This window comes from Brachionichthys hirsutus, chromosome 2, assembly GCF_040956055.1.
Source record: "Brachionichthys hirsutus isolate HB-005 chromosome 2, CSIRO-AGI_Bhir_v1, whole genome shotgun sequence".
NCBI lineage: Eukaryota > Metazoa > Chordata > Actinopteri > Lophiiformes > Brachionichthyidae > Brachionichthys > Brachionichthys hirsutus.
Window position 1 is genome coordinate 6,880,275 of NC_090898.1, and position 15,124 is coordinate 6,895,398.

Genomic DNA, 15,124 nt, shown 5'->3' on the forward strand with positions numbered 1-15,124 from the left:
GCTTTGTGTACGCTGATGTTAAGTCTCCGCTGTCCGTCCGAAGCCAAGTCTATCCGGGACGTCTCAAAAGTTTTTAGCGCAATTTGACCATGAATACGTGCGGTCGCTGCTCGTGTTTGGAGGCTTCTCGGTAAATTCTTCATGTCGCAATATCCCATCCGAGTCCAGACATCTTCAGAAGTTGAGAAAGGAAGGCAGGAATACCTGAGTTAAACTTCACAGCACTTAGGCTTGGCTGAGTCAGTGTTCTGATGATGTCATTCCCTGAGTCATGCAGCCGACATATAAACCTGTATGACAGGTGCCTCAGCTGAGCATTAAGGGTGTTAACCCCGATACCACAGAACATTTCACTGGCGCTGGACCAGCTTGGCTTCCTGAGAAGTATCCGCATGCAGTCATTGTATGCCACCCTCAACTTCTGCATGCTGGCCTGTTTGTACTTGATCCACAAGGGGGCAGTATAGAGTGGCGTACAAACGGCCCTGAAGAGGGTGACTTTGACCGCTTCAGAGCAAAAACTAAATTTCTTCTTCAGCATGTTGGCCTGCGCATACAGCACAGCATCCGCCGCTGTCTATACATGTCATCATCATCTCCCAGCTGGTCATTGATGATGTGGCCCAGATATTTAGTTCTGCTGCAGACAGACAGCACTTGCCCTGACAGATAAAAGTTTGGGAAGTCCAAACCCTTATCCTCTCTGGTTCTGCAGACCATGACGGCACTCTTCTTGGCATTATACTTTACATCAAACCTGATACCATAGCCAGTGCATATGTCCAGGAGCTGCTGGAAGCCAGCACTGCTCGGTGACAATATGGCCAGGTCGTCAGCATACATGAAGTGATTGATCAAGGTGTCACCAAGCATACAACAATAATTATTATGACAATAATTCCAACGATAATTATTAACGCTTATGAACATTCTAAAATGCTGTGAGAGCAGCCAACCAGCTGAAGACACTCTGCTGTTGCGATGCCAATTTGCTTTGCTTATGGCTCACAATCACTCACAGTGAACACGGGCACCTGTCAAACATTATAATGGTGTGCCATTTTTCATTAGAGCTGTTACTAGGAACGAACGGCCTGTTTGTTACATTTCCCCCTCCCTCTCCAAGGCAAAGCCCACATCCTCCGAGCTTCTGGAGAGACAGTCCGCCACTACATTCGACTTGCTTGGTCGGTACCGGACATCAAAGTCATATGGGCGCAAGGACAGATACCATCCCGTGACGTGGTTGTGGGCATCCTTCATCCTATGCAGCCACTGCAGAGCACGGTGGTCAATTCCAACACAAAGTGCAGTCCAAGCAGATAGTACCTGAGGACACAGGTCTCAAATGTACATTTTGTTATCAATGTATTAGTTCTTATAGAATTAATTGCTCAGGTATGACACAATCTCTTTACAGAGACTGAAAGGGACTTTACGACAATAGAAAGGGTGAGATGTTTTACAGTGTAATAATGCCTCAAATGTCAAATTTGATGAAGGACATTATGAGCTCTAAATTATGGGACAAACTCCACCTGGTGCTCCATGATAGTTATATGACGAGGTTTATTTTTCCAACAACAACCAATGTCAGGCACTATAAGGTTCATAGGTGGGGGAAACATCTGGATCCTGAATACATAATCATGATTGATTGCAATGTTGTCTTTTCCTATGAGCACAAACTAATAAACTTTAAAAGATTAAAGCACAATACATGACATATATGGCACTCTATATATGTAATGTATTACATATTGTTTTTATACAGCAAATGTATTAAATGGTACAAATACAGAATGAGGTCAGGTTTAATGACAAATCTCTTCTCAAACTAAAAAATGAAACCATTCTTAGCAAAATGCTGATAAATCAGTTATGGAATAGGAATCAAACACCAACTAAAAACAGAAAAAATAAATACACATTGAAAGCACGTAAGACTGGAAGAAACTAAACAAACACTTTCCCTATATAACTCATTTCCCAAAAAGTCTTTAAAAGGCTACATCCGACACTGGACTGTGCAGACAAGGCGGAGAAGCCATACAAGAAGGATAATTATCTGTGGATGAAAGGCCAGGCTGAGGATGGACATGGTTGTCAGGCGGAGCTGGTCATGCATTCATCAAGTTCCTGGCAATGGATAAGAGCGAGTGAACAGCAGGAAATAAAGATGGGGTTAGTTTTACTTGAAATATTTAACTGTAAATATGCAAACAGCATTTACCTTTCTTGCAAACTCAGGAAGGATGAAAGACGCTCTGTGAATTTCAGGGTTGTAGTATTTAAGATTCAGATTTTCAATTTCTTCTTTTGACAGAGTTTTCATTGGTTCCTTGAAATTTGTCTCCTGATTTTAGGAAATAAAGAGCACTTCACTGACACGATGGAAAAAAATCAATCAACAACAACAAAAAGCAGTGGATGAGTTATTTACAGAATGGTTTTCCAATTAGCAGGTCGCCTTCACAGGTAATGTGAGGAGAAGCAGGAGTATAGCAGATGACAAACAGAGAATGCCTGAAGCACTTACAGGATTTTTACTGCACAGCATGTATCCGATTTGGCCACTTGGATAAGTTGGGATGGTGCTGTAGGCATATTCTACTACTGGGAATAGGGTCTTGCAGAAGGTTCGCATCTCCTTTATCAGCTCCAAATGGAGCCACGGACTCTCTCCTGTGAAATTGACACAAGTGTAGAGAAAAGGGCACGTTCATTTCCTGTCTGTCCAATCCCATTTACTACTCCTCCATCTTGAAGTGATTGGGAAAGAATAGACGTTTTATATATATATATAAGGGAAGAGCTCCTGGGAAGTTCCTGAAGGCCTTAAGTAATGACCGGATTGACAAAATTGACACGCCGTTCTCTAACTTTGACACAAAACTGTAAAATAAGTCACCTTGGGAACAAAGAATCCCCCCATTTCTTAATGCCGCCTTGATCAGTTGATAGTAAGACTCCTTGAACAAACTCTCAGCAGGTCCTGAAAGTCACCAAAAGAAGAAAAAAAGGTGATGAGCTCAGTCAAGTCAAGAACAACACCCTCAACACACCAAACACAAAGAAAAGTGGCACTTACCAACAGGATCGGACGAATCAGTTATAATGATGTCGAATGCATCCTGGTTCTGCTTCATGAATTCAAATCCATCTCCAATCTTAAGGGTGAGCTTGGTACTCTGAAACCCTTTGGCCATCTCCGGGAGGTACTTCTTGGACACACTAATCACTTCCTGCACAGCAAAGGCCATTAAAAATGGAATGAACAAGCTCTGCTGTGTCCAGTATTACCAAACCAATGACAATTATTTCAGCTTTCAAGAGAGCAGATCAAACAGCCTTTCTGCTGCCCCCACCTCATCTATCTCACACTGAGTCACAGATTCCACCATCGGACACTTCACCACCTCCCTGAGCACACCACCATCTCCGCCGCCAATAATCAGCACCTATCGATAAACAATGGAGACATGGAAGCAATCAGCAAAGACACAGATCAAAGAATCTGCAAACAACTCAACGTGACCTTACTTTCTTGGGCGAAGGGTGGCTTAGGAGGGGAAGGTAGGCGATCATCTCTTGGTAGGCAAACTCGTCTCGTTCGGTGCACTGGATCACCCCATCCAGCACAAGGACGGTCCCGTATGTTGTACTGGAATACCACATTTATAGACAAACATGAATTACATTGAACATCCTCGGGACTTAAAACCAGCAAAAGGCAGCCTTATTTACATAACATAATTCACCTTGGTTAGCCAATTCTTTGCGAAACTTTGCTAGTTTGTGAGGAAAATTCTATCACAAATGGAACAAACTCACGCAGGGAAAGACCCCCGTGTTAATTTCTGCTCAAAGGTTAGCAACACTAGCCACGCTTGCGCATCTGAAAGCACCGCGTCTTACCTCCTGAAGACAGTTATCTCTTGATATTCAGATTTCTTGTTACAGAGGATTTCTTCCACCTCGAGACTCAGTGCTTGTCCGGGCCATAACTGGCATGTTTCCGTAAACCATCCATCTTTGATGAAGTCCATATCAACTGGCTGCGACCAAATGCAAACGCCAATGTGTTTATGAACGTGACGACGTGAGATGCGACAGAGACGTAACTCTTGAGCGATATCCACGTCTCGTATTGCACCGAAACCTGATTGGGAAGACTTCGGTCGCAGCGCACTGTCGTCATAGCCACTTGGTCATATCAACCAATGGGATGGCAGAACGTCCCAGGGAACGCCAGGGAGGCGGGACTTAGGACGCAGCGCCCTGTCGTCATAGCCACTTGGTCATATCAACCAATGGGATGGCTGAACGTCCCGGCTTTTCGATAGTTTGTTTGACTGCCCAGTAGAAGCACCGCCCCTGAATAGATATTGACGTAAGCGACGACATGCAGCGTGGACGAAGCAGGCGGTGCGCGTGAAAATAACTCACGTCCTGTTATTGCGCCAGTGATGGGTCATGAAAGTGACTGCGGGGAGGAGGAAGAGTGGGTTGCAACTGGTAACTTACTTTAAGTAAATTCTTCTCTGGAGAGAGGAATATTTTCATTGGTCCATATAAAAAATAAAAAATAAGAAATCGATGCTAAATCCCACAGAGCACCAGAATTCTGCAACTACTAGAATGACCATAGCAGTCATTTTGACTGCTCGGACATTATAATTTGGATTATTGTTATCATGATCTAAGGAAAAATAGGTGGCATAGGTAAAAAAAAAAAAAAGTGCAGTGCATGAAATATGGACCAAAAAGCTGTCTATCAGAAAATCATGCTGTTTTGTAAATTATTTCGAGGCCCCCTCTTCCAAAAACCAAGAGACATCACTCTCTGAACCTGCTCCTCCACCAGAGTCTTCCTCACCAAGGCTCTGAAGCAAGGATAAAGCTTCCATAACTTTCAGTTTCTTTCTTCTTGTCATTTTCGTCTCTTTTGGGCTTTAGAGTGAAGCTAGAACTAGGTTTTTGCTTCACAGAGCCTAAAGAACAAACAGACAATAGAGCAGGAGAAAGAGCAGTACAATGTAGCAGAGTGACACGTCCTGTAAAAAGCATGCAGTTAATTTGCCTGCTATGGCCATTCGAGGTAGTAATACTCAGATCTCTTTCGTATTTTGAAATTTTTATGATAAAACAATGTTATAATATATACACACATTTAGGAAAAGTCAGGATCCCATTGGTACATAGGTTTTGTTTTGAAAGCAGTCAACATGAGTGCCCTGGTAGTTCTAGTTTTAAACAAACAAACCAGTTTGTGGAAATAAGTTCAGGTTTTTCACGAATCTAAATTCAATTATTAGTCGACATGTTTCAAGTTACCGCTGTGATGATTCATAAGTTGTTTCACTGTAGCATTTTCAAATAATTAAAAAATATCCAATACACGTGTTGCTATGTGGGAAGCTCTAAAAAATTATAATTAAAAAATAAAATACATTTCAGACAACTACACCGGCTTCTTGTTCCCCATGTTCCTAAGAACCTCTGATGATTTACAAGTTGCCTTTACTGCATATTTATTCAGGCTGGTGACATTCCGTCACTCTCTCCTTTACTTAAACATAATTAGGTATTCTCAGGCATCCATCCGGACCAGAACTTTCTGCCCTCGGCTGTAAGACTCATTAACTTAATTATTCTGTCACATGAACATTTTACTACCGGTAACTTGCACTGCCCAAATATATTTGTTTTACTTCTGCTAATATACATCGGTGGATCCACTCCTGATGCTGCTGTTTTTTATAACTTAGTCATTACTGTTACATGTTGCACGATTTCACAGAGAAATATTCCTAGTCTGTGAACCCTCCATTGACAATGGCAATAAACTACTCAAAAGATTTAGAGGATTGTCAGTTGACACTTTCAAATGTTCAAAGAACACATCATAATCTGCAGATCTAGGCAGATTAGGGATTTTTAAAGATCACAAGGCTTTTTGTCAACGTTTTTGTCAATTACACATGAACATGATCGTGCAAATAAAGGAAGGGGCGAGTCGTGTGACCCGAAATAAATCATCAATCTTCAGTGGTCGGTAATTAAGTGAAGTTACTTTTCACCACTGAATATCATCTTATTAATGTGCATGTGTTTAGAATAAAATATGTATAGATTATACACAAGTATCACATTCACCATGACAAATATATTATATTAAGGACATTGCCTTGTTCTGTCTCACCACCGCCAGACTTTACCCAAAGTACTGCGTGATAACATTTTTAATTTACAGGACATGTTAGCCATAGTTCACACATAGTTCTTACTAATCATTACTTCAAAATTAATTAAAGTTTCCAACAGTCCCACCGCAAACACCTGAAGAAGACATTTTAGCATCTCGTGAGTCAGGAAAAACAAACAAGGCATTTATCTGCTGGCACTTGTTTAATTTTTATATAAGCAGTAGTTGTGAACAAGATGATGATACAGTCCTTGGTTTTTGACCGGGTAGTAAGAAATCATTCCTCTAAAAGCTTTATTAAAGAGGTCTGTGCATCAAAATATGTACAAGGAAAAACTCTTCCATAGATTAAAAAACAAAAAGAAAACGTTGCAATTAATAAAAAATTCAAATACTGAATTTCAGTGCCCAAACAGTGACATTACTTGATTCAGCTGCATGGAAGCAAAGAGGTCAAATAATACAGGATAGAAAATTGAAGCGTTTATTGTTTGTTTTTGGGCCAGTTATGCCGGAATCCTCTGTGAAGAATAGAAAGTAAACGTATTAAGAAACCAGAATGTTTGCTGACCAACGGACAAATAACACTGTAAATGTTAACCTGTTAGATGTTCCGGCCAGGTAGGACATGCTTCGGCTTCCAGCTCCAAAACTGGACTTTTGTCCCTTGGAAATTTTCTGTCGGAAAAAGATTCACATTCATTAATCACAAAAAATCACTACAATGTGCTCTTCTATTATCAAATTAATGAATTCACAAATACCTTTTTCTTAAAATCACAGGCTTGCCGGTTTGGGTCAAACTGGGTATTATCCTTCTTTTTGGTACCTGTAAAACAACGGTAGACAACAGACTTCAATGTTGAACATCGACTAACTTCATGCAAACTAAGATCTCGTTTTCATACGAGAAAAGAAAAAAACGCACCAGCAAATACTTTAAGGTCTGATTGGCTGTAGTCGAAGGGCTTGAAGGCTTCTCCTGGAGACGGCTCAGTCTTCAGCGGCTTCTCTGAAGATTTAATCAACTTCTTACTCGGTTTGGGAGTCGACTCTCCAACCTCACCGGCAACGCTCGCCCTTTTCTTTGCAGTTCCGTTTGTAGATTTCTATTGAGAAAGGTCAGCATTGTACGAATGTATTCCTTAATGTTACAACTTCAGTTTATCATACAAGACAATGGACAGTGTTGAAGGACTGTTCTCAGGTATGGCACATGTAGCGTGTGTGTGCAGTTTTTTCTATAATGCATTAAAATCATGTCAGAACATTCAGCAATTACAAGGCGATCCATTTTGTGAAACGCATGCAACTGTGCTGCATGCTTGGCAGCAAAGCTGTACATAGGCAAACTTCACACTGCTCGTTTCTTCAGCCGTGAGCAAAAGCCAGATTTTGCTGCCATCTAGATGTGGAAATGTTCACTTCCTTCAGTCTCCAAAAATGAGACTCCGGTTAAAGAGTATGTGATGTAAATGAGTTTAAACCAGGTGGCCACTCTGTGGCTGACGACAGACACCAAAAGTGTGACTACATTTGATCTCTGTTTTGCATTTGTCTTTCTTCTGGAAGATTAACTCAAAGTTAGAATGGGGGACGAGGTAATTGGATTTTTATGGTAAATCTTAGCACATTTATTCGCAGCATGCTGGGCGTTACATTTGTAAGTATCACATCAGCTAGTTAGTAGTCTACGCTGTCGTTTCCTAACGTACAAACTCTAAAAGCGCCTCATTGACTTGTAAGGATTCTGCTTGCTTTTGTTTCCTCAGTTCTCTTGAGCCTGGGTCAATTGAAATGGCTTCATATCAAAGTTTTCTCTCACTGTGGTACACATCTGTTGATCAGGGCCACGGCTTGGCTTCTTTCTTCTGAGATGCAGATTGGAGCTGTTTTATGTAATAGATGGCTCTTTGGGAGGTTTTCAATTTTAATGTCAGATCCTTCAGTTCTCCAGGAACTCTTCGGTTTTTACTCCAGTATACTGTGTATTCACCACTAGCTTTAAAACACTGAAATTCTTCACGACACACACACACAGTTAGTTAAGTAATGCTGTGTTTGATATTTTTAATGCTTAAACCTGTTCACTAACTAGCCTCACAGAGACACACTGCACATATTGTGAGTGACATCATGGTCATCTTCATCTTCGCTTTGCAATTACAAGTTGAGACTTAAAACGTCATCATAATCTTGAGTTCATATTGTTTTTTTTATTCACATACATTTTTTCATTTTGCAGAATTACAAAACCACAGAAATTAGAGGGCTAAGTTGGCCATTAAAGCCCTATTTAATATTTTGCTCTTGGGTGGATACAACGCATGTCTTTCTTTGATTTCTCTTTACATTACCATTAACAGCGAAGCTGATGATGTGAAGCTGCAGTGAAGAAACAGAAGGACGAGTGTGTAAAAAACAACTCACTGCTACTTGCTGGCGAACGGTGGCGACATTCTGAAGAGATGTCTTGTAGTCTTGTTTGGCTTTGTTTCTTTCCTCTGTGGAAGTAAAAAGAAAAATACACTCAGGAACATCACCTAAAAAAAACAAACTCAGAATAAGTTGGATTCCCTTACCTGACATTTTTTTCGCATGCTCCTTTTCTTCCCCTTTGGCTTTCCTCTTGGCTTCTAGCTCCTTCTGTTGCTGCTCCATACTCTGCAGCTTCCATTTTTTACTGATCTGTGAACGCGAGACGATACGGCCATAAAGAGTCAAACACAGAGTCACGACACCAGGACAGAGGAGTCTGTACGGAGCTCTCTGTTTACCTCAAATATTTTTGAAGATGGATCAAACTTGGCGCTCTTGTTTATGTGCGCATCACCGGAAGGTAAATACTGACATCAAATATTGGTTAATGTCTTGTTTGAATGAAATGCAAGCGATTCAAGAAGATCAAGAATTTGTCATCTCTTACCATTCTGAAAGGATTTTCAAAAGACTCAATGATCCGTCTGGCTTTCATTTGAGCAGCAAACTCCTCGTCGTTCATCGTTTCCGGCTCCTGCAAAAGGCAAACAAAGTTCTTAGGGTTGACGTCACAGTTCTGCTCAGAGGACCAGGCCGAATCCAGCCGAGCACACGAGGAACTACCTCGAACAGTGTGACTTTAGCTTTCGCCACGAGACCATTTGTTTTCTGTGGATCAACATCGATCTTGTGTTCATCATCTGAGAAGAGCACCCCTCGCTTCACTGGCAGCTCTGAAAACAAAGACGTTTATTTACTGTTACAAAACAATTAACCGGCAGGATCATGTACAACATATACGAGTGGGAACCTTACCATCCGGAGAAAAGGGGTGGAGGCCGCTCTCTGACACTCTGGACGTATCATGGGGACCAAACAACGTGACCTCTGGCTGATAGACAGCACAAGATGACATTTAATTTCCGTCAACAACTAGAGGGTTGTAACAAAAACAAATACGGTCGAATGGCTTTCTGACTGACCTTTCTAATAGGTGTGAGTCCCTTATTTTTTTGCGCCACAATCTCAGCCTGTATGAAGAGTAGAATTTTGGCATTTTATTAGCTTATCATTCCCAAGTGATTTAATGACACCGAGGTTAGATATCAAACCAAAACTGTGCCACCAGCCTTTCTTTCCTTACCTTAAGGAGTGGCGTTTCTCTGGCCTGCTGCACGAGCAAATGGAGCTCATTGACCTGCTGCCTCAGCAGTGGGGGTACGGGGATACAGCAGGCGATGATGCCCTGAGGCTCCCTGAGAAGAGCAAGATGGAAAAACTGTGATGGACGTTGGGAGCAAAGCAAAACTTAATTCAACCGGCTCTGAAGGGAAAACAGCACCAGGACATCGAATCTGCTTACTTTGGGAGTTCCTCAGATATTTTGATCATCATATGAGAAGGCAGGACGAATCTGAGCACACAAATGATGCCGCATTAAAATAGGTTAGTAAGAAATGTTGAAAGACAAGTCTAAAATCAGGGATGCTCACAAAAACACTGTCTTGGAACAAACTATGAATAGGAGACACTGCTCTAGCAGCCCTCCCCGACAGCATACCCGGTGCTCTCGTCCTCCTGCCTGGCCAATTTGTCCCTCCAGGCAAATAGCAGTCTGAAGGCAGTGAGCTGCTGGGTGTTAAAAGACCGTTTCTGCTTCCTCTGCAGATCCAGATACGACTCCTCTGTGTATATAGGCTTCAAATATTTCTGTATAGAGGAAAAACAAGCACAGGAAAAATGCCGGCGTTGACGAGGATGTGTGTAAATCTGAACACAGCTTAAGAAACCGCAACACTGTTGAGTCGATATAAGTGGAATGAGAGCCTAGGAGTAGATTTAAGCGTCAGTTTAATCTTCATGATGCATGAGAGCAGGTTCGAGCTCACCCTTAGAGAAATGTCTCTGCTCTTGTTCCAAACGCACCGCAGAAGGCCAGGCTGCCCGTGATTGAAGTCCAGCAGCTGCGCCCTCACACAATCGTAGATGTAAAGTAGGTAGTGGGTATCCGCACGGGCATACTGTACCATCTCTTCTGGCAAGGGGCTGCAGGGCCAAGTTATGGGATATATATTACGTCACCTGCCCAAAATCAATAATAATTCCAAGTACTTCATGAGTAATGCTGCGTTGCAGCTGAAATACATGATGTATTTCCTTGTTAAGGGACCAGGAAGAATTATATCCAACAGTGACCGGAAAACAAGAATCAAATGGCCCATCAGTCATCTTCATACCGAATCCTCCAGTCAGCCAGCTGGTAACGTTTGTCTGAGGCCACGTTGCAGAAGTGCGTGAGCAGGTGGTCGAGGGAATGTCTGGCCAGGTTCAGGGCTCGGCTGGCCTGATGCGTGTCAAAAAGCCTGATCACGTACAAACCAAAGTCCCTCTGGAGCCACTCGACGTCAGAGTCGGCACCGTGAAACACCTGAGACCAGGGAAGACGGCGCCGTCAGCTGAATGTTCTCTGGGGAGGCACTCAAATTGAGAGAGTAAAGCTAACAGAGGAAACAAATCTCTTAGTAGTACAAGCCCACGCAGCCCACAGGTATCCTACGATGTGTGAGTCACGGCAGCTCCCACGCACCGGGGGACAATAGCAGCTTCACGGAACACTGTGGTGCTCCGAGACATCTCGGAGGTTTTGAGATTAGGTCTTTACAGACGTCATTTTCCTTTGTTGGTGGAAATTGTATTTCCAAGGCTATGTTCAAAAGGCAGTCTGAATGATCTTCATTTAATATGCTTACATTTATTCTATTGGGGTCATTAAAGGTAATAAAATGATGGTTGATAAATGTGTGAAAGCAATGACAAAACTTTAAAGTTGACCAATACTACAACTGGGAAAAATGGCTGCACAACCAGACACATTTTCTTAAATATCAAAGTATAATCCATAGGAATTTGCACCAGAGACATTTGTAATCATCTACTGTGGTACGGTCGCTCTCTGTATTTCACTGTGAACCTGTGACCGGCGTAACTTTCGTGCTGAAGCCGCTGAAGAGAGCAAACATGAATTTAATGTTGGTTTACAATCCACTTAAAAACACAAAAAAAGAGGAAAGCGTGCAATGTGCTGCAGCTGCATTCGCTCTTATGATGCCTAACTGCTGCACAGATATCTAGAGCGCTCAACATGTGGAAGACAGTTGTATTTTACTATTCATGTTCTATAAGGATTCAGAGAAAATGTAATTATCCACCTTAGTCGGGCTCGGTGTGTATTTACCGGTATACGTTATCTTGGATTAACTGTAAAACGCGGTTAAATATCAACGATCACATCGGTTGCATAAAATCCATTTAGCGCGTCCTTAATAAAAAAAGACAAGAATAGAAGCTCCATTTCACAAAGCCACAGAGACGGTTGCTCATTTTGAATGTAAATCTAATCAGACGTAAACTCCTCTTTCGTTTAGACAGGAACAAAAAATGATTTGTAAAGTTGTCCAATTACCTTGATAATGGCTGGGTCAGTGAACGCCTCGTTCAGGATGTACATTTCACTGCGGAGCTCCAGGGCATCAATGAGGAAGTCCTCTTCTCTGGTGGAGATCTGCATCAGACAGGTGATCCCGAGAAAACTCCTGTAGGAATGGTGCTGCGAGAGGGAGCAGGGTTTTAAAACGCTACAGGATTATATTCATGCTTTCTTCACACAAGCGATCAAAACAACAAGCCTCAAAAAGGCTACAAGTGCAGCTTTGTTACACATTGTTATAAAGCTCTATTTCAATATAGATTTTTTTCCCCCCAATTCTGTACCTCAAGGTCGACGGAAAATTCAGACAATTTGCACAGCTTCTCGTTCAGAGCCACCAGGTCCTCCAGTGTGTTGATGAATGAGCACGCGGTCTCAGGCAAAGGTTTATGCATCTAAACAAAATCAATAAACGACAGATTTAAACCAAGAAATCAGGAGAATATGCTGCGAGAAGACCATAACTTACCTGTGGTTGGGGCTTTGCCAGGAGGATTTCCGGGATAGTAAGATGGTCCAGCTCGTATCGGTACGGGTGTGCAAACCTTCAATCAACATCAGAACTTGAGAAGAAGAAAAGGGCAGGACTTTGTCAGTTTTGCGCAACTGAAAACTCTTACATGTCTTCGACGTGTTCCTGAGTTCTCTGCTGGTGAATCAAGTCGGCCAGAGCAGTCGGGACATCGAGGCCCTCTGAACGCTCCTTACGGATTTGTTTGTTGGCGAAATCTGCAATTGGTAAACAAGAGCATGTGTGTGTTATTAAGAGTTGATATTTGATTTGACAAATCAACGTCAAACAGCACGTGGGAGCTCTTACAAGAAGGAAGCGGCTTTATTGCATTGGGCTTAATGAAAATCTTGGGGATAAATGGCGTGTTGCTGTTGTCGACTTTTTCCCTGAATTTCAGCTGAGGCCTCGCAACATTCTTGGCATGGAGCAGTCGGAACATCGCGGCACGACTGCCAGAGCCTGCACCCTGATGAAGAAAAGCTTTATTTACTATAATTGTTAACTACACCTCTATGAGTATTTATTAAGTGTCCAAAATGCTCTAATGCTGCATCACAGAAGCCAAGAGGTTAATGAGTCAACCTTGCGATTCCAGCTGGAAACGACAATCTTGGGAGGCTGAAACCCAGCAGGCATCACAGGCTGCTGGCTCCTGTTCACCCCATCGGCTTCATCAAGAAGGATCCCCTAGAAAGCAGAGGAAGAACTCTGCTGGTTTGCAAAGCGTTTTTCTTAAAGAAATTCTGACTAAAAATCAAAGATGAAGGCCATACCACTCTTTCCAGGATGATGTCATTTGAGTCCACAACCAAGTCGAACCTCTCATCCAGACCCGTGAGCTTGCTCTGGTTTCTCAGGTGAGACCGACAGCCATGGTGCTGCATTACCTGACTCATGCTAACTCAGGAACACAGCAAAAGGGGATTTTATTTAATGCAAGTGGCAGATTAATCTGTCGACCGACTCTTCTGTTTTCACGTGGAAAGCTCCACCAGGTTCGTCTTCACACATACCATTCAAAATGAATGTCACGGTGTAAATATTGAGGGGGGGGGAATCATATTTGATATGATATATACTCACCAGTGCAAGAGCTTATCCCCCTGACTTCCACAGAACTCCTGGAAGCCTGAGAAGCTCCTATAGAAATCAAACTCATCCCCAGCTTGAGGCAAGGCAGCAGATGCTTTGGTGGCAGACAACACCGCACCCAGTCCATACTGCAGGAGGGACAGGCCAAGCTGCTCGTTAATACAACGAGGTTGATCACTTTTCACGTTCCTCAGTCGTGAAATACAGTACAGCCTCTTTTTCTTTTTTTAAACAGCCGAGGAACAGGGGGGAGACATGGCACCAAAATGTTGACTTTTAAAATAAAATCTATTTTCAGGAATGAACAGTTTGAATCAAGTGTTAATAGGATAAAAACTACTTTGTGAATGTTAACACGCCGAGATAATTATAATTATTAAATCAGACGTTCATGAATACGGGCATGCTTTTCTTTATTTTACTACAGCTCTTAGCTAACGAGCACGTCCATGTTGTCCATTCGGCTGCTAGCTGAAAACCAAAAGCCGCCAGCGTTCTTTAGCGCACTTACTTTAACGAAGGCATCCACGTCTCTAAATCCAGGACACAGCGCGGCCTTTTCCTCCTCGTTAACGTCCGAGTTGGTATCTTGAAGGACGCCGCTTGAAGCGTTATTACTACTCGCGTTAGAAGCCATCGCCCCCCCAGTTTGACGTTGTAAACATGTGAAGCTCGGCGGAAATGGCTCGTTTTCTTCTATGGTTTACTCTCACCAGCTCGGAAGAAGCAGAGCGAGAGACAGCGCCATCTAACGACGAGGAATGAACAGGCAGCAAATTCAAAGGCTGTATTTATTCTCCATAATTTATTTGAGAGGGAATATTGCAGCACGGCCGTACACGGAATAATCGAATTGAAAACTGAACGTATTCCTCAAATGTGCACAGTTCCTTTTACTTACATTCAACGGTTGATGTTTTTTTTGTTTTGTTTCCATCCTATATTTATATTCAGATCGAGGCAGGTCCTGAATCTTGTTTCTTTTTCTGTTGCAACCTAAGCTATGACCAGGTCAATACACCCATTCTATGCAGTGACACTGCAGACAATCTCATCTCCCTCATAGAGTGACGCCCTAAGATGCTGCTACCATGGGGAGGCAGTATCATCATGAGCAGCAATCTGCAGCAACTAAACAACATGCGCACCGCGTTGCAATAAGGACAGATGAAATAGACACCAATCACGTTTTGGAGCCAAATAAACCATATCTGACAATGTTTTCAGCAATAGAGAGGATTGCACTGGTATAAAAACCACCCGTCCTTACTTAGTCGAGTAGTGCTCCTGTGGTCAATAGAATGTGAAAAGCCATTTCTTATGTATTGACACACCAGCTCATTAT

General features: G+C 42.4%; 2 protein-coding genes across 2 annotated transcripts; both read right to left on the reverse strand.

The window, feature by feature from the left end:
• Window positions 1–1,556: 1,556 nt before the first annotated feature.
• LOC137902926 (spermidine synthase-like) lies at window positions 1,557–4,142 on the reverse strand. The gene is made up of 8 exons (XM_068747035.1): window positions 3,919–4,142; window positions 3,544–3,664; window positions 3,369–3,461; window positions 3,092–3,245; window positions 2,912–2,995; window positions 2,540–2,685; window positions 2,234–2,356; window positions 1,557–2,139 (listed from the first exon to the last, which is right to left on the reverse strand). The coding sequence occupies exons 1-8, from the start codon at window positions 4,047–4,049 to the stop codon at window positions 2,107–2,109; spliced, it is 885 nt and encodes a 294-aa protein (XP_068603136.1). The 5' UTR covers window positions 4,050–4,142; the 3' UTR covers window positions 1,557–2,106.
• A 2,163-nt stretch (window positions 4,143–6,305) lies between these two features.
• On the reverse strand, window positions 6,306–14,416 carry exosc10 (exosome component 10). The gene is made up of 25 exons (XM_068747650.1): window positions 14,291–14,416; window positions 13,771–13,907; window positions 13,461–13,584; window positions 13,270–13,374; window positions 12,994–13,153; window positions 12,794–12,902; window positions 12,643–12,718; window positions 12,458–12,568; window positions 12,150–12,293; window positions 10,924–11,114; window positions 10,576–10,732; window positions 10,248–10,396; window positions 10,050–10,100; window positions 9,831–9,942; window positions 9,670–9,717; window positions 9,503–9,578; window positions 9,311–9,420; window positions 9,135–9,221; window positions 8,986–9,054; window positions 8,791–8,896; window positions 8,639–8,712; window positions 7,137–7,317; window positions 6,973–7,037; window positions 6,810–6,886; window positions 6,306–6,729 (listed from the first exon to the last, which is right to left on the reverse strand). The coding sequence occupies exons 1-25, from the start codon at window positions 14,414–14,416 to the stop codon at window positions 6,693–6,695; spliced, it is 2,682 nt and encodes an 893-aa protein (XP_068603751.1). The 3' UTR covers window positions 6,306–6,692.
• Window positions 14,417–15,124: the final 708 nt, after the last annotated feature.

Coding starts and splice junctions, on each gene's coding strand:
- LOC137902926 (XM_068747035.1), bottom strand. CDS start 4,049: ATGGACTTCATCAAAGATGGATGGTTTACGGAAACATGCCAGTTATGG. Junction 3,462..3,543: donor GCCACCCTTCGCCCAAGAAA/GTAAGGTCACGT, acceptor GTTTATCGATAG/GTGCTGATTATTGGCGGCGG. Junction 2,140..2,233: donor TTCCTGAGTTTGCAAGAAAG/GTAAATGCTGTT, acceptor ATCCATTGCCAG/GAACTTGATGAATGCATGAC.
- exosc10 (XM_068747650.1), bottom strand. CDS start 14,416: ATGGCTTCTAACGCGAGTAGTAATAACGCTTCAAGCGGCGTCCTTCAA. Junction 7,318..8,638: donor CCGTTCGCCAGCAAGTAGCA/GTGAGTTGTTTT, acceptor CTTTCTCAATAG/AAATCTACAAACGGAACTGC. Junction 6,887..6,972: donor CCTGTGATTTTAAGAAAAAG/GTATTTGTGAAT, acceptor TTTTTCCGACAG/AAAATTTCCAAGGGACAAAA.